This window comes from Delphinus delphis, chromosome 6 (genome assembly GCF_949987515.2).
Source record: "Delphinus delphis chromosome 6, mDelDel1.2, whole genome shotgun sequence".
Classification (NCBI taxonomy): domain Eukaryota; kingdom Metazoa; phylum Chordata; class Mammalia; order Artiodactyla; family Delphinidae; genus Delphinus; species Delphinus delphis.
In genome coordinates, this window is record NC_082688.1 from 88,926,184 (window position 1) to 88,953,826 (window position 27,643).

At 50.3% G+C, this 27,643-nt stretch overlaps 1 protein-coding gene across 1 annotated transcript in view; it reads right to left on the reverse strand.

Moving 5' to 3' along the window:
• Positions 1–27,643, reverse strand: part of PHF2 (PHD finger protein 2) — a 94,560-nt gene that overhangs the window by 28,212 nt on the left and 38,705 nt on the right. The window contains exons 2-4 of the mRNA XM_060015029.1: positions 14,325–14,410; positions 9,764–9,878; positions 3,975–4,135 (exon numbers count right to left, since the gene is read on the reverse strand). Of these exons, the coding sequence (XP_059871012.1) occupies positions 3,975–4,135; positions 9,764–9,878; positions 14,325–14,410 (362 nt within the window). The remainder of the gene's footprint in view (positions 1–3,974; positions 4,136–9,763; positions 9,879–14,324; positions 14,411–27,643) is intronic.

Sequence of the window (27,643 nt, forward strand, 5' to 3'; positions counted from 1 at the left end):
CAACAAACCCACAGCAAACATCATTCTCAATGGTGAAAAACTGAAAGCATTTCCTCTAAGATCAGAACAAGACAAGGATGTCCACTCTCACCACTATTATTCAACATAGTTTTGGAAGTCCTAGCCACGGCAATCAAAGAAAAAGAAATAAAAGGAATACAAATTGGAAAAGCAGAAGTAAAACTGTCACTGTTTGCAGATGACATGATACTGTACATAGAGAATCCTAAAGATGCCACCAGAAAACTACTAGAGCTAATCAATGAATTTGGTAAAGTAGCAGGATACAAAATTAATGCACAGAAATCGCTCGCATTCCTATACACTAATGATGAAAAATCTGAAAGAGAAATTAAGGAAACACTCCCATTTACCACTGCAACTAAAAGAATAAAATACCTAGGAATAAACCTACCTAAGGAGACAAAAGACCTGTATGCAGAAAACTATAAGACACTGATGAAAGAAATTAAAGATGATACAAACAGATGGAGAGATATACCATGTTCTTGGATTGGAAGAATCAATATTGTGAAAATGACTATACTGCCCAAAGCAATCTACAGCTTCAATGCAATCCCTATCAAATTACCAATGGCATTTTTTGCAGAACTTGAACAAAAAATCTTAAAATTTGTACAGAGACACAAAAGACCCTGAATAGCCAAAGCAGTCTTGAGGGAAAAAAACGGAGCTGGAGGATTCAGACTCCCTAACTTCCGACTATCTTACAAAGCTACAGTAATCAAGACAATATGGTACTGGCACAAAAACAGAAATATAGATCAATGGAACAGGATAGAAAGCCCAGAGATAAACCCATGCACCTATGGTCAACTAATCTATGACAAAGGAGGCAAGGATATAAAATGGAGAAAAGACGGTCTCTTCAATAAGTGGTGCTGGGAAAACCGGACAGCTACATGTAAAAGAATGAAATTAGAATACTCCCTAACACCATACACAAAAATAAACTCAAAATGCATTAGAAACCTAAATGTAAGACTGGACACTATAAAACCCTTAGAGGAAAACATAGGAAGAACACTCTTTGACAAAAATTACAGCAAGATCATTTTTGACCCACCTCCTAGAGTGATGGAAATAAAAACAAAAATAAACAAATGGGACCTAATTAAACTTAAAAGCTTTTGCAAAGCAAAGGAAACTACAAACAAGACGAAAAGACAAACCTCAGAATGGGAGAAAATATTTGCAAATGAATCAATGGACAAAGGATTAATCTCCAAAATATATAAACAGCTCATGCAGCTCAATATTAAAAAAACAAACAACCCAAACCAAAAATGGGCAGATGACCTAAGTAGACATTTCTCCAAAGAAGACATACAGATGGCCAAGAAGCACAAGAAAAGATGCTCAACATCACTAATTATTAGAGAAATGCACAGCAAAACTACAATGAGGTATCATCTCACACCAGTTAGAATGGGCATCATCAGAAAATCTACAAACAAAAAATGCTGGAGAGGGTGTGGAGAAAAGGGAACCCTCTTGCACTGCTGGTGGGAATGTAAATTGATACAGCCACTATGGAGAACAGTATGGAGGTTCCTTAAGAAACTAAAAATAGAATTACCATATGAACCAGCAATCCCACTACTGGGCAAATACCCAGAGAAAACCATAATTCAAAAAGACACATGCACCCCAATGTTCATTGCAGCACTATTTACAATAGTCAGGTCATGGAAGCAACCTAAATGCCCATTGACATATGAATGGATAAGGAAGATGTTGTACATATAAACAATGGAATATTACTCAGCCATAAAAAGGAACGAAATTGGGTCATTTGTAGAGACGTGGATGGATCTAGAGACTGTCATACAGAGTGAAGTAAGTCAGAAAGAGAAAAACAAATATTGTATATTAACGCATATATATGGAACCTAGAAAAATGGTATAGATGAACCGGTTTGCAGGGCAGAAATGGAGACGCAGATGTAGAGAACAAACATATGGACACCAAGGGGGGAAAGTTGCAGGGCGTTGGGGTGTGTGGTGGTATGAATTGGGAGATTGGGATTGACATATATACACTAATATGTATTAAATGGATAACTAGTAAGAACCTGCTGTGTAAAAAAATAAATAAAATAAAATTCAAAAAAGAAAAAAAAAGCAAGATTCTCCAGGACTAACAACCCCATTTCTCCAACAAACCAAGGGAATGGAAAGGGGATGGGGGCTGTTACAGAAGAGACTGAAGGGACATCAAACCCAAATGTAGTATGTGGTCTTGTTTAGATTCAGAGTCAAACATCCAAATATAAAAAGGTGTTTTTGAGGCAACTGGGGAGAATTTAGGTGGTCTTAGGTGATTTTAAGGAATTATTGTTAGTGTCGTAAAGTGCAAGATGGAACTGTGATTATATACTTATTTAAACTGTCTGTTAGCGCTGTGTACTGGAGTTTTCATGGGCGAAATGATGTATGTACCAGAGACTTGCCTTCAAATACTTGGGGGAGGGGGGAGTTGGGGAGACAGGAAAACAGCCAAAAGCTGATGGGTTTTGTGACCAGTACTGGGTACATGAGGGTTCACTGCTTATTTCTCTCATTTTGTGTGTGTGTGAAAAGTTGCATAATAAAAAAATTAAAAGGTGAAAGAAAGACATTTACAACGGAAACCTCTGGACCGTCTCCTCCCCTATTCAGTAAGCTGCTTCCCACTCCTGTAAGCACAACTGGTTGGGGGGTTGTGGGGAGGCAGGGACTGCGGCAGACCTGGCCCTGCCGTTTGCAGCTGGCTGAGCCTGGGGCCTGGATGACAGAGCTGTGAGCAGGACAACACTAGCTCCTATGCAGAAACAGCTTAGAAAAATGCCTGGCACCTGGTAGACACTCACTAGTTATTAACTGTTATTACAGGTGCTACGACATGGCAGAGACAGTCCTGGACTGTGGTCATTCCCAGACTGAAAACATGAGTCCCTTCTTCCTCCCTGCCACAAGCCGGCCAGCCTTGGGGCCTCCCCTGATGGGCTTCGGCTCCAGAGAAGGCGTGTTTCCCACCCCGCCCCCTGTTCTCTGGAATGCCACTGGCTTCCTGTGTGGCTTGTACAGACGATCTCATTTAATCCTCACACCCATCTGCCCCCTGCCCCCCACTCATAAGCCTTAGAGATGCAGAGGGTCAAGAGCTCAGTGATGGAACAACTCGTCTGAGGGTTTCAGCACCTGTGCCCTCTCCTGCCCAGTGTGCGGCCAGAGCTGGCCTGGGCATTTGCCTTTTCAGGGTCTTTCCTCTCCCCTCTCCTCACTGGCCACCCAGGCATCCCTGTGAACACCCCAATCCCCAGCAACCATGAGGGCCTCAGAGCCACGGCTGTGAGGCCACCAGCCCTGCCAAGGTCACTGCAAGCACGTGCTAGCCTCTCCGTGCCAGATGATGTCCCAGCACATACAAGCACTTCATCCACCCAGAGGTGTCCTGACCGAGGGTGTCCACAGCACTGGGAGCTGCCAGGGAACACAAGACAGGGCGCCAATAGCACCAGCTAGAACCCAAAGGGATCCAGAAGAGGAGGTAGTCCTGGGGCCATGGGACGGCGTGTCCAGGGCAGACAAGGGAGGTCAGCCCCCAGGTTGGCCCCAGCAGAGGCTGAGGAGGACATGGCACGAACATCAGGAACTGTGGACAACACAGCTGGGGCCCTCCCAGGCATGACTATCATTAGCGCCCAACAGTACTATAGCTGGCAGAATCCAGGGGTCCCCACGAAGCCCCCATTTTTTGGGCAGAGTAACTGAGAAGGGAAGGGGCCTGGGTCCCGCATCATTTGCTGGGGCATGGGGTCTCATTCTAAGAAGAGCACCCAGAACGGAACAAGGAGACCCAGAGTCACACTGGCTCACATGGCTCTGAGACACAGTCAGGGCCTAGGCAGCGTATACAGGGACTCCTGGCTCAGGGAGCCCACAACTCACTTGCAGGAGAGGGCACTTACCCACGTAGTTCTCGACATCGCTGACATAGAAGGTGGGGGCTGGGACCGCCAGGCCCAGCCCATCTTTCTTGGGGACAAGGATGGGCTCGGTGAAGCCATGCTCTTCCATGTAGCCCAGCGTGAGCTGGTTGCCCGTCAGGCGGGCCACCACGTCTTCCGCGCTGCAGGGAAATACAAGTCAGGGGTCACATCAAGCCCAGGTCCCAGCCTCCATGATAGGCCTGGACAGGGCCTCAGGGCTGCAGACATGGAGCCTGAGCTCCAGGCACACACCGCCCATGCCCCAGAAGGAGGACCTGTCACGGTGCCACACTCAGTGGTCACAGGGCAGCCACAAGGTAGACATGACAGGGTCCCACACACTCATCACAGACAGGAACCTTGAGGTCCAGGAGGTCTGGGCACCTGTCCAGGGCCGTGGTGAGTAGAGAATGGGGACACACTGCACCCATCCCTCTTACTATGGCAGAGGGAGCCTCCAGACATGTGAGCGAGATCCCTCCCCCACCTCCCTTGCTCTCCACTCACCCTCCACTCGATAATATTCCTCTCAAGTGCTCAGAGATCAGACCCCTGCATGGGGGTAGGTCTAAGGACACAGCAGATGGAGATAAACCCCTTTATAGAGAGAACCTACCCCCTGGACAAGCCAAACACAGGACCCAGGGCTGGGCTGGGATGCTGTGGTCAGCAGCTCTCCTGCCTCCCTGTGTGTCGGATGCTGCCCTGGGCGCCAGAGACCTGTGGGTCCCAGCTGGAAAGACCCCTGTGTGGTGACGCTGGAGAGGGGCTTTCATCAGATGAGCATGCAAGGCCATTAACCCACAGCTGAGAGCAGTGCTGTGGTGGAGACAGCAGGAAGCAGTGTCAGACTGGGCCTGTCGAAGCCTGGGGGAGCAGGAGTGAGAGGGGCAGGGCTCTGAGTAGAAGGAATGTACCAGCAAAGGCCTTGGAGGGAGGAGGATGTGGCAAGTGTGAGGAATAAGAAGGACCTGGGGGGCTGGGGGCGGGGGTGGGGGTGGGGGGCAAGCACCCAAGTCGGTGAGGTGGTGGGCCAGGCCACCTCATGCCAAGAGCACTGGGAGCCACTGGACAACTTGAGAAGGGCAGTGACGGTCAGAGATTCATCTGGCTGCTGTGCGGATGTTCAGTGGACAGCAGCAGGACCAGGGTGGGGCAGGGCAACCACGGAGGAGGAGGCTCAGCATGCAGTGCCTGGACCAGAAGGTGACAGTGAGAGGGAGGTGGTGGACTCAGGAGATCAGATGGGGGTGGGAGAACAAGGGGAGGCAAAGGTGAATGGCCAAGAGACTGGCCTGAGCGACCAAGGGACCGGGGCCACTGACTGAGGCCTGGAGGTGGGGCAGGAATGGGGGTGGGGGCAGATCCAGAGCTGAGTAGGAACACACTTGTTGGGATTGGCCAGTGGATGCACCAGTTGGACAGACAGGTCAGGAGCTCAGAAGGACTAGTGGCTGGAGAAAGAAGTTGAGGAGCTGCTGGCCAAGGGACAATCTATGAGGCCAGGGAAAAAGATGGTGGGGATCAAGTAGAGTTCCCAGAATCCCTCAGGGAGAGTCGTCAGCAGGGAAGGAGGCCGGGCAGGGAAGGACAGCCAGCAGAGCATGGTGGCATGGTCTCTACAGAGGACAGGACTCAAGGAGAGGGGACTGCACCACTGCTACGGGTTGACAAGGGTCAGTTAAGGTGAGGACTGAAGAGTGATCCTGGGGTTTGACACCATGGTGACAGAGTGTTAGGGATAAATCAGAAGGAGTGAGTGGAGGGTGAGGAAGAAGAAGTAGTGTGGTGGGCAACTGCTGTGAGAAGCTCTGGGAGTACTGGGACAGCACAGAGTCAGCTGTGGAAGCTACAAGGCAGCCAGAGGTAGAAGGTCGCCCTTGATAAACTGGAATCCCAAGCTCTTGTCTCACTAGTGAGAGTTCCAAATTCACACCCATGGATTGGGTCTGGAACTGTGAAACCCATGAGGACCCAGCAAGAGGCAAACACGAGGGCTTCCCTGGTGGCACGGTGGTTGAGAGTCCGCCTGCCGATGCAGGGGACACGGGTTCGCGCCCCAGTCCGGGAAGATCCCACATGCCGTGGAGCGGCTGGGCCCGTGAGCCATGGCCGCTGAGCCTGCGCGTCCGGAGCCTGTGCTCTGCAACGGGAGAGGCCACAGCGGTAAGAGGCCCGCATACAGCAAAAAAAAGAGGCAAACACGAAACCATCCTGTAGGGACACCTCAGAGCCCAGGGCAGACTGGCTGCCATGGGAATGATGCCCTCTGAAGATCACACCTCCCAGAAGGAGGTGAACCCCCAGGAGGGAGAGCCAGCAGCCTCATCTGCCCAGAAGAGTAGATCCCAAGAACTGAGGATAATAGGATAATTGAAAAGGCCATTTTAAGACAAGTACATTAAACATGTCCAAAGGGATAATGAGAGGATAAGGCAAAGAACAGAGAAGGAGGAAAAGAACAGGCAACACTAAAAGGGAATAGAAATTGTAGAAAAAATAATATGATGATTGAAATTTTTTAAAACTCAGTAGATACATTAAATGGTAGCTGGCTGAAAAAAAAATAGTGAATTTGATGAAAAGATCTGAAAAATAAGACAGAATGGGGAAGAAGTGTTATTAAAAGAGAAAACAGGACATTTTTCAGAATTGCGATAAAATATGACACCTCAAATTAAAGGCACTTACTGAGTCCTGAACAGGATAAATAAAAACAAATGCACATTAGAAGCACTGCAGTATACCTATAGTATATTAAAAATGAGAAAACAATCTCAAAAGTTTTCAGAGAAATAAACAGATTATTCACCAAAAATGAAAATGAAACAAAACAAAAACTCCAGCGGCTAGACTGATATCAGTAACAATAAATGTCAAAAGACAACAAAATAGTATTTCCAAAAAGTTCAAGGAAAATAACTTTTACTCTAGAATTTTAGATCCATTTTAGAAAATTAGAATCATGTAAGAATAAAGACAAAATATTTTCAGACACAGAGAATATTTTTATAGGCCTTTTCTGAAAGAACTACTAACGGATAAAATTCAACAAGGAGGAAACCAAATCTAGAAGGAAGGAGTGGGATTCAAGAAATAATGGAAAACTGATCTACAGATTCCACACAATCCCTGTCAAAATACCAGCTGACTACTTTGCAGAAACTGACATGCTGAACTTGGAATGCTGAATGAAATACAAGGCACCCAGATAACCAAAACAGTCTTTAAAAAAAAGAAAGTTGGAGGGCACTTGCCAATTTCAAACTTCACTACAAAGCTACAGTAATCAAGATTGTGTGGTACTGGCATAATATGAGACATATGGATCAATGGAACAGAACTGAGGGTCCAGAAATAAACCCAAACATCTATGGTCAATTGTTTTTCATCAAGGGTACCAAGATAATTCAATGGCGAAAGAATAGGCATTTCAATAAATGGTGCATGGGAGAACTGGATATCCACATGCAACGGAATGAAGTTGGACCTTTACCTCACACCATATACAAAAATTAACTCAAAATGAGTTAAAGACATAAATATAAGAGCTAAAACTATAAAACTTTTAGAAGAAAACATAGGCATAAATCTTCATGACCTTGAATTTGGCAATGGTTTGTTTTTGTCTAAAACAAAAGCACAAGCAACAACAGAAAAAATAAATAAATTAGACTTAATCAAAATTTAAAACTTTTGTGCTTCAAAAGACACCAAGTGAAAAGACAACCCACAAAAGTGGAGAAAGTATTTGCACATCATATATCTGGTAAGGGACTTGTATCTAAAATACATAAAGAACTCTTACAATTCAATAATAAAAAGACAAAAAAAAAACACTTTTAATGGGCAAACGACAAATGGCCAACAAGAACATGAAAAGATGCTCAACATCACTAGTCATCAGGGAAATGCAAATTAAAACCACAGTGAGAGACCACTTCACAACTACAGGATAGGTAGAATCAAGAAGTCAGATAAGGGACTTCCCTGGTGGTCCACCAGTAAAGAATCCGCCTTCCAACTCAGGGGACGCGGGGTTTGATCCCTGCTCAGAGAGCTAAGATCCCACATGCTGCGGGGCAACTAAGCCGGCTCACCACAACTACTGAGCTCGCACGCCTCAACGAGAGAGAGAAAACCCACATGCCACAACTAGAGAAAAGCCCGCTAGAGAGAAGCCCACACGCCACAACTAGAGAGAAGCCCGTGCTTCTCAACGAAAGATCCTACATGCCTCAACAAAGATCCTGCATGCCTCAACAAAGATCCCACGTGTCGCAACTAAGACCCAACGCAGCCAAAAAAAAAAAGTCAGATAATAACAAGTTCTGGTGAATTGAAACCTTCAGACGCTGCTGGTGGGAATGGAAAGTGATACAACCATTTTAGAAAACAGTCTGGCAGTTCCTCAAACAATTAAATATTGAGTTACTCCTAAAAAAAAATGAAAATATATGTCCAAACAAAATATTTTACAAGAACATTTATAGTAGAATTCTTCACAGTAGCCCCAAATCAGAAATAACCCAAATGTCCATCAGCTGACGAATGGATAAACAAAATGTGGTCTATACATACAACGGAATATTATTCGGCCATAAAAAAGGAATGAGGCACTGACACTTGCTATACCCTGGATGAACCTTGAAGACATTATGCTAAGTGAACTAAGCCAGTCACAAAGACCACATATTATATGATTTCATTTTGATGAAATGTTCAGAATAGGCAAAGCTACAGTGACAGAAAGCAGATTAGTGATAGGACTTTGGGGAGAAGTGGGGAGGAATGAGGATGATAAAGCTACAGGGGTTTTTTTGAGGTGATGGAAACATTCTAAAACTGACTGGTGGTGGTGCAGAGCTATGAATACACTGAACTGTACTCTTTAAATGGATGGATTGTATGGTGTATGAATTATATCTCAATAAAGGTGGAAAAAAAGAAAATAAAAAAGAAGCCAGAGAGGAAAAATACCTTATCCACTGAGCAGCAAGGCTAAGAGTTACACTGAATTTCTCACCAGAAACCATGCACTCAAGTCGAGCATGGGATGAGACATTTAAAGTGTTAAAAGAAAAAACCCACCAACTTAGAATTCTGTGTCCATCAAATTATCCTTCAGAAGTGAAGAAGAAGTAAAGACTTTGTAAAGACTTTGTCAGACAAAGAGAAACTGTCTTCCAGCTGTGAAGGGACAAGGGTGTTTCAGAGCAGCTGTCTGTACAACCTCACGTCCATGCAGTCACGGTGCCCCCCTCACCAGAAACCATTTCCTGTGGCCCTGATCCTGCTCTCTGCCCTCAGTCCTCATATAGGACAAGGCTGCACAGGGGGAGGGTGTGCTCTGAGAAGACCTAGGGACACCCCACCAGGCCATGGACACAGAGGAAAGCCCACAGCCATTTGACACCAGGACCTGCCACCTCCAGAGGATGGTCTCAGGCTGGACGCCAGCCCCCACTCCTGGTCCATAAAATGGGGACGGTAGCCTCTCTCTCAGGAAGGTTCCATGGGAAGGCCCATACCAGGTGGGGGAGGTAGGTCCCTTCCCTCCCGGGCTGTGAAGAGGGTCCCCATAAACTGTCCTCGGAGGTGCTGAGAAGGGAGAGATCAGCCCCCATGCCGGGAGCACCTGGAGTTTCGGGGACTGTGCTGCTCCCCCAGAGGGAAACCCATGGCCCTGGAGCCCTAGTGGTGGGATACGTATCCAGACCTCGGAGGGAGCAGGCAGGCTGGAGAGGAAAAGGCTGCCACCTGCTCACCTGGGAAAGGTCCGACTCCGCAACTCCTTGATGAAGAGCTGGCTGCCATTCTGCACGGGCTTTACTTCGGGAGTCTGCCCCGGGCCATGTTTGTGCCAGGTTCGCTTCTTTTTCACTGTGGGGGAACAAGAGGCAGGTCATCACCCACAGCCCCCTCCCCTTGCCTCCAGGGACCCGGCCGGGAGGGCAGCCACTGTGAATGCCGCAAGACTCAGACCCCTCAGAGGCAAAGAACTTGGGGTTCCCTGTCCCTGGCCCACCCCGCCTCCCCTGCCTCTTAGGACCCCAAGTTGTCACATGGTCAGGAGCCCCCACCCTCCACATCCTTAAGTCACAGTCCCCACCTCACCTCCCGACCTGCCAGCTCAGACGATGCACCCGAAAGCTGGGGCCTTCCTGGGACCCCATGTCACTCAGCACTCAGTCTGCTGAGAACTCGTCAGAGGCACCTCCTGAGAAGGTCCCACTAAGGCTCACTATTCAGGACCCCTCCCACCTGGCCTCCCCTCAGATTTGCCCTCAAACAGCACCAACCCTGTCCTTCCCTGCTGGGACCTTTGCTGCCATGACAGACCACAACTCACAGGCGTCACCTGCTGTGCCCTCTGCCCTCCCCACCCCCTGCCCACTCCCTCAGGCTGTCCTATTGTCACACATGCTCCAAGGGCACTGGACACACCCACCTTGGACTTTTTACAAGTGAGCATACACACCTGTCCCTACTGGGCTGTGACACATGTGTGCACACACATACACATGCATGTGCACCCACACACAAGTACACATGCCCCTACTGGACTGGGACAGGCACGTGCACACTAGCACACACATACACACACACACACGCGCGCAAGCACAAACGCGCACACGCATACACACTAATGTTTGCCCCTACTGGACTTTGAGCCCCCAGAGGGAAGGAAGCTATTTCCTTGATACCCTTGCCCCCATTCAGGGCAGCCACAGGTAACTCGGTGAGTGAAGATGGGCCAGGCATGGAGACCATCCCTGGGGGCTGCCTGGAAGGGTTTGAAACAGGCTGAGATGAGACTGGAGGTGAGGGAGAGCTGGTGGGGCCCTCAGGGTGCCTGTCCTTCACAGATGGGGACAGGGTGGGGGCTGCAGTCCTCCTGCATCCCGGTGGTTGTGGGGGTGAAGGGAGCTGACAACTGCCCCTGAGTAGGACCTGCCTAAAGCAAGAAGGGGAAAGCGCTAGGTGGATGGTGGCTGAGCTGACCTCTGTTCCAAACTGCCACCCCTTCCCCGTCTCATCAAGTCACAGCTCCTTGAGACTGTCTCCTACAACAGGTGATATTTACATCATGCTTGGTCTCCAAGACCAAGGTGTGAGTGCATACTATGGAAATCTGTCAAGATCCTACGAAGGGAGGTCTGGAGCTGGAACTTCTGCTGGCAGCACCAGGCAGACAGGAGATCCAAAGGGATCCAACTATCTGGTAGTCATGTGACCCTAGGCAAGTTACTAGGTATCTCTGTGCTTCATCATTAATGCTAGTCCTGGCTTCCCAGGCTCCTCGTGAGCATGGAGTGCCCTGTGTCAGAAGGCCATGTGGGGAAACCAAGTCTTGGAGGGGGCATGCAGCCCAGCGATAGCAGACATGCAGGGGAGCAGTGGGCAGCAGGAGAGAGGAGCAGCATCTCCACTGCCTGCCAGGAGCTGGGCCTGAGAAGTGCATGCTGACCAGGGGCCAGTGGCAGTCCTGGGCCACCTGGGCTTCCCAGGCCCTCACTCGGGACTGGGCAGCTCCAAGAACCTCGTGGAGAGGCTGGAATACACCTGATACTGTGGCTGGAGCAGGTATGCTGGGACAACAGCCAAAGATGAAGCTGTGAGGCAGGGTCTGAGCTCCATGGGGCTACCCTTGAACCCCTCTGCAGCCCTGGCTGGTGGGTTCCCTCCCTCCCCAGGTCCCATGACCCTCCTAAGCCCAGAGGCTGAGCCTTCTCCTGCCTATGGTGGCCCAAGGCACCCTCTGACAAGGTGCCCAGGAGACAGCAGGAAGCTGGTGGGTCTCAGTGGGCCCCCCGGGTTATGGGGGCAAGAGGTGTCCCTAAGGCATTCAGCACCAGAGCCCGGCCCACCGTCCTAAGCGTGGTTCATCCCACCAGGAAGATGTGACAGCTACATCCGCCTCAGGCAGGAGGAAAGTAAGAAATTAGTAAGTTACCTCTTAAGCAGTCATAGCGCTAACAAGAGGCAACACCAGGATTCAGAACCACTTTAAGGGCCATGTCACCCGCTTCCCGTGAGCCTTCGTGTCAGTAAGGATACCTTGCCGAGTTCCCACAGGGACTCCTGGGTCTCACTCTACATCTGTGAATTGCGTAAACCTGTGAGGGTCACAGACCAAAATCAGTCCAAGGGACAGGTGGCAACAGCGTGGGGAGAGAACCCTGAGATCTGGTAAGACACGCAAAGCTAGAGGGATATGGCCTCAGGCCCAGCTCACCCTGGGAACTCTGCCTCCATCCCATCACGGTGCTCCATTCCCCAACTCTATCCTGTTCTGGTCCTCCCCCTGCCATCCCCACCTCACTGTGCCCGTCACAAATCTCACCCAGGCCAGGGCAAGGAAAGGAGGCAGGCTCATGGGCTTAGGTGGCCCCCAGGGGGCACAGGGTCATCGAGGGGCCTTACTGTGGAAGGTGTGACTGGAATCCAAGCAGAAAAAACCAACCAGTGTGTCACAGACAGGCTCTGGTCAGGGCACACACATGTAAAATAAAGGGTGATGGGCAATCTAGGAGTGCACACTGGCGGAAGATGCTAAAACCAGTGCCTTCGTCCCTGATGGGCACACGGGCCTCAATAACAACAAGAAGTCTGGTTCACAGAATTTACAAATCACATATGCACACACACACGCGTGCACACATGCAAGACACACATACACACACACAGCCAAGGAGGGGCTGCCAGGTCCTGCCAGGCTGAAGTCCCACACTGTCTGCTGATCTAGAACAGCGCTCACAGAGGTGGCCCTGCCCCCCACCCTCCCTGAGCACCTCCCAGGGTAGTGCCTACCCAGGCACTCAGCTCTATATGGCAGGGGGTTGTCTCCCGGCCCCAGCCCTGATCAGCCCCCCACCCCACACCCAGGGCCACGAGATGCAGGACCTGGGTCCACACCCTGTTTGTCTCTCCTAGGCCCTGAGTTTTCCTGGAGGTTCATGAGGTGCCAGAAATTCAGGTTAAGCCACGGGGTGACAGTCATCCTCCTGTATCTGCTGCAAAGCAGTTACCAGGAGGATCGGGTCGTTTAGGGGAGTTGTGTTGTGAGCATCAGTGCTGCCAACTTCTAGGGGTATGAGGGTAAGTCAGGAACTTGAGAATCTTCATGCCTAGGAAGTTCAGAAGCCACCAGGCCTTTTCTTCTTCATCTTCTCATGCATTTACCTCATGCCCACATGCGCTGGAGGGCAGAGCACAAGAGCCGAAAGGAATACAGCTCCCATGGTCGCTTAGTGATGATGGGGCACAGGCCAGGCACAAAGAGAGGCCCAAGAAAAGTCAAGGAGAGGTGAGACCCCACTTCACCCAGCTTCCCAAGGGGCTGGCCTGGGCTCCCTTGGCTGGCCACGACTCACAGAACAGGGGTGCTGGAGGTGGGCTTTCACCCTGTGCTGGTGTCCTCCCTCTATGCCCACTGGATCCACAGGACTCACTCCACAAGGGCTACAGGGGTCCAGCCCCAGAAGGTCACAGCACTTCCCCCACACAGACCCGGCCTTAGAACTTGCCTCCCAGCCATGATGTGGGCCACCCTGGATAAGCCTGTGCCTTGGGGAGCCCCCACTGGGCCTCCCACACCCCCAGAGGGCCAGATGGAAGGGGAGGAGGATAAAGTCCTTGTAATGCACAAATAGTTTGAGAAAGGGAATTCTTTTGCATTTCAGAAATACAAAATTCCTTGGCTGTATACTTCAATTAAAAAAAAAAACAACTATTATTTTTCCTCCCTGTACTCTTACTTATTAATAATGTAGAACTGACAGGAAATAAAATGTTTTTCATTGCTGGAAAAAAAAAAGAGAGAGAGAGAAAGGTGAACACCTAAGATTCCATGCAGGGGGTGCTAGAGAAGGGAAGGAGAGCAAATCTGCAACAATGCACATTCCTGGACCCCTGCAGAGAGATGGCCAGCTGGGCAGAGCTGGGCAGGGCTGGGATGGATGGTCCCTTGGACATTTCCCAGCCTATGTACCCATCTCAGGTTGCCTGGTCACTGCAAATGCTGGACTTTGCAACCCCTGCCCAGGCCTTTGAAGGCTGGTGGGCTCTTTGCAAAGGCCGTGAGGGGCCCCAGCTGCATGTGCAGGCAGGAGATGACCAGGAGGGGCCACAGTGGGCCCAGCAAGGCCATGAGGGGCAATAAATGAGGCAGGAGGTGGTTCCTAGATACCAGAGTCCCCTGGCTGCAACTACACAGGGCGGTTCACGTCAGCAAGGTGGGGTCCAGTTGGGGTTGGGGTCAAGGCCAAGCAGAGACCCTGCCCCCATAGTCAGATCCAAGGAGCAGCAGCATGGTGCTATACTTACGGGTGGACTTCCCATGGGTTTTCTCACAGTTTGGGCAGTGGTATATGTCGATGTCTGGGGCCTCCTCCTCTTCCACTCCAACACAGCTGAAACGAAGGAGAAACAGACATCATTAACCAGCAGTCAGCTGACTCCTCAAGAGCTTCCCCTGCAAAGATCTGCAGCACCTCCCACTCACTTTTCAAGAGGAAGGGCAGGGTAGCATGAGGGCAGCTGGGGCAGAGTGTGTGTGGGGACAGTGGCCCACATGGATGGGATGGGAGACTTGAAGTGGAGAGGGAGGGTCAAGAAAGACCTCACCATATGTGACTGGGAAAGGCAGAGGGAACCAGCCATCCTTTGGGCCTGCCTCCATGAGGGCCATTACTGCCCTGTCCCCACAGAGCCCAGGGAGGTTGAGGCGGGGGGGTGGTGGGGGCGTGTCTCAGAGCCAGGGCACCCCCACCATTTCACCATAGGCAGTTTGCAGCCATAGGCAGGGCCCCTCCGGACCCCGTGAAGGGGACGGCTTTAAGTCACCTTCCCCAGGGAGCTGTATCATGGTGCTGGAACAGCTGGATATCAAAACGGTGAAGTTGAACCCCTACCTCACACCATATACAAAAAATTAACTGAAGATGGATTAACAATCTAAATATAAGAGCTAAAACTATAACACCCTTAGAAGAAAACACAGGAGTGAATCTTCATGACCTTGGATTTGGGCATGGATTCCTAGAAATGACACCAAAAGCACAAGAAACAAAAGGAAAAAGACATAAATTAGACATCATCAAACTTTAAAACTTTTCTGCATTAAAGGATAGTATCAAGAAAGTGAAAAGGCACTATGCAGAATGGGAGAAAATATCTGCAAATCATATTACCTGATAAGGGTCTATCATGCAGAATGCATAAAGAACTTTACAACAAAAAGACAAATCAATTTAAAAATGGTCAAAGGATCTGAACAGACATTTCTCCAAAGAAGAAATACAAATGGCCAAGAAGCTCATGAAGAGAAGCTCAACATCCTTAAGTCATCTGGATGCCACTGAAATGCAAATCAAAACCATGAGATACCACTATACACTCACTAGGATGGCTATAATTTTAAAAAGAAAAAAACAAACAGGAAACTAGCAAGTGCTGGTGAAGATGTGGAGAAATTAGAACCCTCACACATTCATGGTAGGAACATAAAATGGTACATTTTCTATGCAAAACAGTATGGTGGTTCCTCAAAAAGTTAAACAGAAAATTATAATATGACCTGGCAATTCCACTCCAAGGTATAGACCCGCAAAGAACTAAGAACGGTTTCTCAAACAAATCCTTGTATACAAATGTTAACAGCAGCAGTAGTCACAATAGCCAAAAGATGGAAGCAACCCAAATGTCTGTCAACTGATGAATGGCTAAGCAAACTGCAGTGCCGCCATACAATGGAGTAGTATTCAGCCTTAAAAAGGAATGAAGTGCTGATGCACACTACAACAAGGATGAGCCTCAAAAGCATTGTGCTGAGTGAAGGAAACCAGACACAGAAGGCCACATATTGTGATTCCATTTACATGATCATGCCCAGAATAGGTAAATGCAGAGAGACAGAGGCCGACTGGCAGCACCAGAGGGTGGGGGCAGAGGGGAATGGGGAGTGGCTGTTTAGTGCACACAGAGTTTCCTTTTGGTATGAAAATGTTCTGGAACTAGACAGAGGTGATGGTTGCACAACACTGTGAATGTATTAAATGCCACCAAATTGTTCGCTTTAAAATGGTTAATTTTATGTGATGTGAATTTTATCTCAAAAAAGAAAGAGAAAAGAACCTGGTGGCCCTGTGAGAGTGACCCCACCCATCATCACTAAGGCTGGCTGAGTGCTGACTCTGCATCTGGTAGCATCAAGAACTCTACATTCATTTTTTTTTGCAACAACCTTGCGGTAATCGGGATAATTATCATTAGCCCTATTGTACAATGAGGAAACTGAGGCATGAGAGGTTAGCTGTCTGCCCACACCCAAAGGTCTCCTCACCGTTCAGAGGGACAGTTCTCCCCCCACCCTCAGCCACTGGCCCAGGAGGAGCACTCAGCAGACAAGACCCTCTGCAGGCCACCAACGCCCCAGGGTCCCTGGGCAGGACACTGCCTGCCACAGCTGCCGCAGTCCGACAGCCCTGGGAACAGAGCCTGAAGCCCAGAAAGACCTTGGCAAGTGTTTTTTGAAAACATAAAGTTCGGTCTTCACTTCAGAACGTAAATGGTAATAAAGTGAAAGAAATCTAAAGAGTCAGATGTAAAAGACAAAGCCATCAAAATCAGAACATGAGGGCATATTTGCTCTCATTATGCAAAGTGACTTTCTAAACAAACAAACAAACAAAAAAGAAAATGGAAAGGAAAACGGAGAGGACACTGATGGATTGAAACAGTGCTCCAAATCATGAAAACAAACTTCAAAGTGCTATGAAAAGTATGTACAGCAAATATAGCAAAGTTTTTCTACTCTTCCTCCATGAACTATATATACTGTGGGGATCTCCCAACAGAACAGGGCAGAGCCAGGAACAGAACAGGCACATGCTACAGCTGTGTGAGAAGGATACTCAACCTCGCTAACCACCCATGAAAGGCAAGCTAAAATCACAATACATATCATTTTCAACTGACAAATTAACCAAAACCGAACACATTAAACTGGTAGCATGCCACATTGGCAAAGGCACAGTGAGGACAGTAAACACAGCCAGATCTTCCCAGCCCCCAGGCATGGGGCACTCCCTGGAGGCTGGGGCAGCAGAGAATAGCTTCTCTCCACCCAGGAGGAGGAAGAGCTGGCTCACCTGAACCCCCACCCCCTACCCAGGGCTAGCCCACCAGGCCTGACCCTCTGCTCCTTCCCTACCAGTCTTCTCCAAGCCCCTGTCTTCCAGAGTCAGGCTACAGAAGGGTCCTGTGCCTTGGGTCTCCTCTGCATGGCAGGCCCCGAGCTGGCTGTCCTCAGTTTGCTCATCCATAAAGTGGGCTCATGATACCAGCGATCACACCAGGGTGAAGATGGCTCAAACCCAGCAACTGTAGAACTGGGCACACAGTGAGCCCCCATCACCCATACCCACCAGGAGCCACGGACTGAGACAAAGGCAGAGCCCTGCAACTGCTCAGGATTGGCCAGGTCCAGAGACTGGACCCAGAAGTTACACCCCATGTCCACACCTGGAGTCCTGTGAAAATTAATAAACAGACCCTCATTTAAAATGGAGTCAGGAGGCCATAAGGGAGAGCTCTTACACCCTATCACTCAGTGTCAGTTATAGACCCAGAGGAAGAGACTACACCTTTGTATCTCCAACAGGAAGAATGTTACTACTTTACTACCCAGAAGGAGGAAGGATTTCTCCTCGCCTGGCAACAGCCCAGCCAACCAAAGGCTGTCACACTTAGTCAATGAAAGCCACTATATTTCGAACTCCCAGTTTCCTCCAATGGACTCTTGTTTTACAACAGCTCCTCCCAACTCTCCCTTCTCTATAAAAGAATGTTACTCTCCTTTGTTCCCTGGACTTTCCTGTGGCTTGCCAGAGATTGCATGTCCCAAATTGCAATTCTTTGCGGTGCCTGAATAAACCCATTTTGCTGGTAAAATAGCTGGCTGTGTTACGATTTTAGGTCAACAGTGCATACTGCACGTCCACACTGGACAGTGGCTCCAGGCTATCTTCTCACTGGCAGCCCCTGGAGCTCACAAACACTGAGGATGGCCGACCTCCCCTGATGGGTCTGCCTCTGTCCCCTGGCCCGGTGTGAACCCCTGCCTGCCCAGGTCCCAGGGGCCCCAGGGACAAACAAGGAGGCTGCAGCAGGTTCTGCTGCAAGGCCTCTATGTGCCGGCACTGACCCTGCAGGTGGGCAGGATGTCTGAGGTCAGATGACACAGACTTAGGGCCCTTTCAGGAGGTCGGGAGTCAGGTGCACCTTGGAAGGTCCAAGGGGCTTCTCTGATGGAGGCTCCAGGTCAATCAAAAGGAAGGAAACCAATGTGCCTTAAAATACAAAACCCCACTTGGCGTTCCTCAGGCCTAGTTACTGGGACTGGCTCCCCAAACACTACCTGCTGGTCCCACGCATCCCTGAAGCCTCACCATGCTCTGGAAAGCCCACGGCAGGGGCCCCTGTGACAGGTGTGGAAGCTGAGACACAGGGGTCACGACCATGTGCACTGTGCATGACACCCCAACTCCACCCCTGGGGGTCTTTAGAACACCACCACCTGGTGGGCTCAGGTCTCACCTGGGCCAGGATGGGTCTGGCTGTTTGCTATGTTGTGCAGGAAGGCCCCGGGACTGAAAGAGAAAGTGAGAAGCAGGGAAGGTGGGTTCTGTTCTGCCGGGAACACCTTAGAGCTACCCCTCACCTAGGAGAGGCAGACAGGCCACCCACCCCATGGAGACCACTGCTGGCTCACAACAAGAGCTGGGCACCCAAGGACTGCCCTGATGGACGTGGGGGGCTCAGCACACCCAGCCTGCTAGTCCTCCTGTGTCTACAGCAAGGCACCCAAGAGCCTCACCTGTCCCCTGCCCCCTGCCCCTTGTAGGACTGCAACAGACGAAAGCTCTATGAGGATACAATGAGCTTCTTGGTGGAAGGTGGGCATCACTCTCCTGGGAAGCAGGCACTAGAGCCTGCCATACACTCCAGGCCCAAGCAGGGGCTCGAAGTTACCTGCAAATGGTCCAAGGGAAAAAGGAGGATGAGGGGCATCACCTGCAAGCTGGGCCCTGGACATGTCCGGGCCCAGCTGCATCCGTGTCCCCAAGATCATCACAACTGCACAAGGTAGCCCCAGCTGCAGCCTGGGAGGGTCAGCCAGGCCTTGGGCTGGGCTGGCCAGGTGAGCACACTGTGGTGACTGGGGGAGGGCATGAGGGTAAGAGGGAGAGGGGCAGAGGCAGGGAGAGAGAGTGGGGGAGGTAACTCAGGGCACAGGGGAAAAGACCAGCAGCTGGGAGAGGTGTTGTGGGGCCAAGGCAGGGGAGCCCTACACAAACCTCGAGGCTAGATGGGGACAGAATCACCCAGGACATCAGTTCTGAAACAGAGCTCCAACTGCGACAGCCCTGACACCTTGGAGAAAAGACGCATTCAGCCAGATAATTGTGGCGTTTGTCCTTTTTAACTCTGGTGAGAGCAGCAGTCCCCCAAGCACCCCATAGGCCACATGGCTTCCTAAAGGACAGAAGCTTCAGGGGCCAAATCCAGCCTGCCCAGCCCCAGTGCCCAGGATGGAAAGCCGTGGCCCACCCAGGGGGTGGGCAGCAGGCAGAAGCACAGGCTGCCAGGGCCAACATCAACACGGATCCTGCTGACCCCGCTTTCCCTCCCTTGGAGAGAACCCAGGTCGCTGGCACCCAGGACTCCAGGTGCCTAGGAGAAGACTCAAATGAATGAGTGATGTTTCCACCAACCTGTAGACCTCCCAGGGGCCCAGGGATGGCTCTGCCCATGTGACAGCTGAGGGAGAGGCTGGGACACAGACCGAGGTTGGACCCAGGCCTCACAGCATAAAGGGAACCTGGAAACCACCTGCCCGGCACACGCAGACGGTAATGCAGAATGCTCTGTGCGGGCAGGATACTGCTAAACTAATTTAAAAATAAAAAGAATGAGGTAGATTTTTACATCCTGACATGGAAAGATATCCACAGTAATTGTAAACTGAAAAATCGTAGGTAATAGGAGAATGTGTATGGTATAATTACTTTTGGTGGAAAACCCAGAACAAAATTATGGGGTGTGTGAATGTGTGTGTGTGTGTGTGTGTGTGTGTGTGCGCGCGCGTGAGTGTATGTGCACTGCATGTATGTGTGCATACATATGTAAGTTGCACATGTGTGCATACATGTGTGTGCAAGTGTGTGTGGGGGCCCATGTGTTCCTGTCTATGTGCTCATTCAGTCCACCACACTCACCTTGACACTGAGGGGGCAGGTGGTGAGAAACAAGGAGAGATGCAGCTGCATTTTCAGGGGCTCACGACCCAGTGGGGCCGGGAACTGGTTTGATCTGAGGCACCAGCAACCCCAGCATGCCAGAAAGTCAACCCCAAACAAATAATAAAGGTAATTTGGTACCCAGAGCCCAGTGAGTAGAAAGACAACAGAATTTTCAAAGGCAGAGGTGAGTGGGGGATAAGACACCAAAGAAAATGACCAAGAAAAAGGGAACTGAGGGGTGGGAGGCTGCAGATTTCAGACACTTGCAAAGGTGGCAAAATCGTCAGAATTGCCAAAGTGGCCAGCCACCCTTGGGAAGTCCTGCTCCCAAGGAAGCCTGGGTTCCCTGTTCTTTGTGCAAAATCTGAATCTGCCTCTTGGAGATGCTCTGGTTGTGAGACCCTTGTGACACCAAGGGCCAGGGGGACCGAGAGAGGAAGCAGCTCTTCTGAGGTCGTCCCACAGTAATCCCTGCTCTGCCATCCAATAGGGCGACTTCCAGCAGGCCTTTCTAGAATCCCAGCCCCAAGCATGCAGGGTATGACCTCATGGTGAGAGCCCTGCCAGAGGAGCTCCCCAGGGCACAGGCTCCTGGCCCGGCCTGGGCACCCCACCACACTCCTCTGCTCAGCCTTTGAGAATCAAGGCTGGAATTTTCTCATGAATCCACAATTAGATTGCATTGTGGTTTTTTTCTATTGTGTTGTCAAGAATGTTGATTTAACATAAACCAAAACTTCTGTAACACTGTTTTGACTTTTTTTTAAGTCAGGGGAGGAGCCTCAAAAAAGGAAGTGGCCCCTGTCAATTCCCGAGGGGAGGGGGACGGGCAAACCTCGCCTCACATGCCAGCCCCTGCAATGTAAAGCACCGAGGAGCTCAGAGGTGGCACAGTTGATGTGTCAATAATGGTCATGATGCAGGTGGGGCCACTGGGACCAGGCACTCATCCTGCCCATGGAGGAATTAACATGGGAAGCAGTCTCCCCAAATATGGTCGTGTGTGCCAAGAGCTTTAAGAAGGATTTTATCCTTCAGGCCAGTAATTCCACAACTACAAACCTGTTATAAGGCAGAAAGTAGAAATGCATACAAGATTCACATGCAAGATGGTCCACCTCAAGATTATTTAAAACAGCGAAAAATTAGGAGCAGTAAACTTTTCCAGCCAGGAGGTCAGATACCCAGGTCATGCTAGGCTCGCACAGCAGAATATTATGCAGTCATCAAAACTCAGGTTTTATTTTTGAGTTTACATGTTTAAGATCTGCAGACACTAAAACTACAGCCCTGGCACACAGTGATACAGAAGGGCTCCACACTGGTGCCGGGCAGTGGCATGCTTGTTTTCTCTTTACACTTTTCTGTACTTTCCTAAATCACTGAAAATGAGTGTGTATTCTTTTTATAACAAGCAGCAAAATTCCTGCTTTATTTGGAAAGTCAGAACGGTGCCCCTTCCCAGCTCACCTCCTCCCACATTTCTTGGGTCCTGGTGCCCCACTGAGAAGGGCTCCTGAGCTGTCCACCCTGCAGCAAGGCTGGGACACCCATCTCAGGGCCCCTGGGTCTCCCCCAGGGAGCCCGATGGAGGGGAGAGGCCACGTTGGAGACAACAGGGAGAGGCAGGGCAGGCGGACACCTGCATGGAAGCCTGGGCTGGCCAAGGAGCCCTAGAAGGCATGGGGGTGCTCAGTGATTCCCCTCAAGATGACTTCATCCTATGTCAAGCCAGCCCCACTTCACGGCCATCCCCTTCCTCCCTCATCCTCCCCCATTCCAGCCTGCAGTCTCCAAAGGATACCCAGAAACTGGTCACTGACACAATTCCACACGATGCAGCCATGGGGACCACAACTCAGTCACCACTCGGCTTCAAGATGGTCATCAGCCACATGTCAAACTTAAGGTGGTCCTTTAGGCCCTAATCGTGTAACAACTACTAAATCACTGAATGCCCAGCCACTAGTCCAGGAGCCACACAACCTTCTCCACACGACAGGGGAGAAATCACAGTGGGAGAAGGGAACTGACACCCTCAGAGCCACACATGGGCTCAAGGCAGTGGGTCTGGGTTCCACCTCAGGATGCCCCCAGGCAACAGCTGTCCATGGGTTTTGTGGTTTCACCCTAAGAGCCTCAGGCATGTTGTGCAAGGGCCTCTCTGAGAGGTCCGCATTTGCCAGGACCACGCGAAAAGGTGGCAAGAGCAGGTGGGGGCAGCCAAGTCTGTTTGCACCCCACAGCTCGTACACCAGGCTCAGGAGCCTTCACAGTTTCCAGTCAGCCAAGGGCCTGCTGTGCAGGAGTAGGTAGCAAACACTTTGCCACAGGAGGAGGTGGAGGGTGCAGTAAGGACTGGACCCCTGAGGCACCTGAGCCCTCATAGGACAAGTTCATAAAGAGGAGCAGGAAAGGGGAAAGAGAAAACAGCCAGACCTGACCCAGCTGGAAAAGCCTGGTCCCCAGGGAGGGGGGCGCCTGTGTGCGTGGGATGACAGGGTGTCTGCCATGGCCTGGGGGGCGGTAGGTGACACTGCGCCACAGAGGAGGGTCTCACTACCAACCCTGGAGGGCAGTCAGCCCGGGGAATCAATATATCAGGACCCCCAAGAGTCACACAGACCATGTGGCTTCCACCTGGACCTCGTGGGGACCCAGCCACAGAGCAATGACAGAGATTTGGGGGGGGTAGGTCTGTCTGCTGAGCTCAGATGCAGACTTGTGGGGAAAATCCACACAGTTGTTGTCAGAAACCACTATGTTTTGCGGTGACTATTACACAGCCACAGATAACCAGGACTATGGGGAGGGACTGCGTGCTCAGAAGAAATGAAAACAGGTTCCAGAATGTGAAGAACAATTGTCCTCCCAGCCCCTGCCAGTGGGGCAGGTAAGCTCAAAAAGGATCGTATGTACAGTGCCCAGCGCCATGCCTGGCACAAGCAGGAGCCTGCAGACAGTTTACTGCTCGTTGTAGTCATCGTCACCATCACCATCATCATCAGTACAGTCATCACCATCATCACCAGTATCATCACTACCATCACCATCACCATCATCATCATCATTATCATCAGCAGCAGCATTTTCTCCTGCTGGTCTGATGGATCATGACACATGCTCTCATATCTGTCAGCAAGTGGCTGAGAGCAGAACTCCAGAGGGAAACACAGAATCCATATGGAAAGAATGTCAACATCTATTCTTCTTCCCAGATGTGTCACATCCACTCCTCCAGGACTCTGAGGTGAATGGACTCCAGCCCAGCCCCTCCCTATCTCCAAGGAGAGAATAAGGGGCCAGTGGCCTCTGACCAGCTGAGCCCCACCCCATCTTGCCCAAAGTTTTTCCTTCCTGGCCATAATACCTTTGTTTGTGCTTCTCCACACTTTCCTCAGCAGGATGGGGCACCCAGGGGAAACAGGAGCCTCCGGGGGATGGAAGATATGGGGGGTTGGAAGCCATGGGGGAACAGCAGCCATCGGGGGGACAAAGCCACGGAGGGGAGGAAAGCCATGGGGGGATGGAAGCCACAGGCAGACACACTGGAGAGGAGTCTCCGTCATCCTCCAGGCCAACCCAGAGAGCACCACTCACAGGAATCTGGAGGAAGCACCACTGCAGGGGAGGAAAGCAGAGCCCAAAGAGCCTTCACTTCTTTAACTTCCCAATTTATCACAATCTCTAAAAGAAACACTTGCGTCCATACTTACAGTGGAAGCAAACATTCATAGATGTACCTTGTAGGACATGTGGGGTTTCTCCTCTCTCTTAGTTCAAAGGTTTAAACAAGGTGAGTCATGACCCTATAAACTGATGTTTATAAAACCCACTCCAGTGGGTGCAGGTGGAGGTCAAGGTCTCCAATGTCCACACACCTCTCTTGCCAGCCACCTTGGAGCAGGTGACTCACGTCCCTAGTCTCCTTCACCTGGTAAAGGCACCAAAGGCAGTATGAGGGGCGGTGAGAGGATTGACAGGATAGAGAGGAGCAGGGCAGCGGGTAGCAAGCACGAGGCCCCGGGAAGGGTCCCAAGCTGGGCGGAGTACAGCCCTGGGGAGTCTACAAACAGGTGCCACTATGAGATGGACAGGACCCAGGCCCTCCCCTGGCACAGGTGAGGGACTCAGGCAGAGGAGGTAGGTGACAGGTCTCTGCCTGCTCAATGTCACCATCACCTGAGAGGGCTCTCCCGACCCACTTCCCATTTTGAAATTTTAAACCCTATAGAAAAATTACAATGGATGCCCATGTTCCCTTCACTCAGGTTCTCCAATGGTTAACAATTCCCCTTATTTGCTTTATATCTCTGTAGTTTTTTTCTGAAACACTTGAAAATATGTTATAGGCATGAGGACCGGCCCCCTAATTCATCAGCCTGCAGTCTCCTAAGAACCAAGCTGTCGCCACCATAACCACAACATCAAAGTTAACACCGTAAGATGTATCCTAATGCACATGTCTACATAGTCACATTTTCCCGGTTGTCTTGACAACATTCCTCACAGCTGTTTGTATATTTGACCCAGAATCACACATGGCACCAGCTGCCCAGCCTCTGGGCTCCTTAAATGGGGGTGAGGGATGCTATTTGTCTTTGGCGCTATCGCCTTTTGCAAGCTCCAAGCCAGTGATCTCCTACAGACACTGAGTTCTGGACTATCTGGTGTTCCTGCCCAAGCACACCTGACACGAGTGCCCCATGGGTGGTGCTGGTGCAGGTCACAGACTCGGGTCAGGCTGTGCCCCCATGGGCATGCACCCTGGAGTCTCTTGGCCAGGGCAAGTCCACTATCAGGTGATGAAGAAGCGACTTTGTGAGGGGTCACTCTGTTGTCCCCACAACGTCGGACCTGCGGCCTCAGCGTCCAGGGCTGATCCAGTCATTGCCCTGGGGTTTCCACTTACCAATATGTCCTAGCAATTATATTGTCTTGGCAATATGTCCAGACAAGATGGTAGAGCCTTTGGGAAGGTTCTGAAGATCTGGACCCCAAGCTCCACCTAACTTATTGGATTAGGCCCATTTCCAAAGACAAGCTGGGGTCTGGGAGCTGCTACAACAGTGCCTATTTTAGGAAGCCAGGTGGGGCCGGACCTATGCTCCTCTCAGCTCTCACCTGGGGTTTCCATGAGCCATAGGGGCTATAACTTCCTTCTTAGGGGGACACACAACCCCTTCCAGAAAAGCAGCCCACATGCGTAGCATGAGTCCCAGGCTCGCTCCTGATTAGCAACCTTGGCCCTCAGCCACAGTCTGTGCCCAGGTGCCAGCTTTGCCTAGGAATTCACTGCTCAACCTCATTTCTGGACTATATTTGCTGACGGAAAACCCCAGAAGTGACTGGTGGAAACCACAGATGCAGCACAGCCCCCTGGGACAGAAGTCACTTTTCCTCCATGAGTCCTGTTACTCGGCCCTAAGGAAACTTCTTTGCCGGCGCATCTTCAAAGTCCCAAGAACACTAAAGCTCCACGACCTAGAAATCCATAGGCAGCTCCGTCCCAGAGGAAGCAGGGAAGTCCTTGATTTCCAGTCGGCATGGAGACTCCAGTAGAGATCACAACTGAGCAGACGCCGCCACCCCCACCCCCCACCGCCACCCATAAGCAAACAAGAACAGGATGGAACCAGAGAGAGGTCAGCACTCAAGGGTCCACGACGCTCCTGTGGACTTAGCTGAAACAACCCTCCTAAGGGGTGCCTTCTTAAAATCTTACTCCTGAAGCATTTAAAAGTACAAACCACATTTGCAGGTTTAGTGTAGGTAAGTGTTTGCTGGAGAGAAGTAAGCAGGACACAGAGGCTCATGGCACTAATTAACCAAGGCCATGTCAGGGAGGGAAACCTGGCCTTTCCCACACCTCACAGAGACACAGCTGAGGGGGACCCCTCCCCATAGCCCTGCCAGGGTGCCCTGCTGCTGGCCTCAGGGACACTAAACCCAAACAATTCCAAACAATGAACAGCAGCACCAGGAGTGAAAAATACCAAGTACCCAAATCAATGACTGCTTTCCATGGAGTCTTACGTGCCTCTGCGAGACCTCAGTTTAGGTCTGGATCACATGTCAAGAATGGAGCAAACAGTAGAAAGACTTTTTGTAGGAGAAAAAAACATAGTGAAACTGCCTGACCAGTGATTGAAATCGTGGCTTTTAGTAAACAATTTACAGAAAAGGACATAGTGGTTTTTCAACGTATGGAAAGAGATACAACAGCACTTTCAGTAAGACACGCAAACTAAAACTGCAAGGTTTTCCACCTATCGGCTGGCACAGCCCTAAGAGACTGGAGAGCGCCTGGTGTGTCAATGCTGCAGACAGACAAGCATTCTATGTCCTCAGCAGAAATACACATTGGCACAGCCTCTAGGATGGGAGCTGCTGATACTGAGAACGCGTGTACCCTTGTCTGTGGCCCTCTTCCAGGAATGCACAGGTACACTGGCGCAGGGGTGTACAGGGTGTTTAGTGCAGCAACAACCAGGTGCCCATCCAGGGGAGACTTAGGTAAATGTCTGGAATGCCAAGAAGTACAAACTCTACACTTTCTATCTGGAACAATCTCCAGGATTTATTGTGCAGCAAAGAGCACAAGTTACAGAAGGGGCCAGGGCATACACCCATTTTTTGTGGGGCATTGAAAGAAATGCATACACATGCTCCTCTGTAATCAGAATGTTCTGCAAAGACTCAGAAACCTAACCCAAGTGGCCACCTTTGGAGAAGACTGGTGGTTAGCAGGGAGGAGACAGAGCTGCCACCGAAGACAAATTCCTGACTGTTGAATTTTTTCCTGTGTGTGCATATTGCTATCTCCCTTTAAACATTATAAAGAACAACTGTAATCCCAATAAACTGATTAGATTCATATTAGATCTATTTGAATTTTTTAAAGGATGAAAATAGACTTTTAAAGATATACTCTTCTGACTCTCGAAAATATATCTGCATAGAATGTAGGTCATAAGCAAGTGCTGGCGTGTGCTTATGGTACGTACTCAAAACTTTCTGAGAGCATGTTCAAGCAGGTAAGAATCAAAGGCTCTTGCAGCATCAAAAGTGAAGGGAGGGCTTCCCTGGCGGCGCAGTGGTTGAGAGTCCGCCTGCCAATGCAGGGGACGCAGGTTCGTGCCCTGGTCTGGGAGGATCTCACATGCCGCGGAGCGGCTGGGCCCGTGAGCCATGGCCGCTGAGCCTGCACATCCGGAGCCTGTGCTCCGCAACGGGAGAGGCCACAGCAGTGAGAGGCCCGTGTACCGCAAAAAAAAAAAAAAAAAAAATGAAGGGATTCTCAGCAAAAATCCATCCTTCCCAGCACTCTCATTTGTGAGA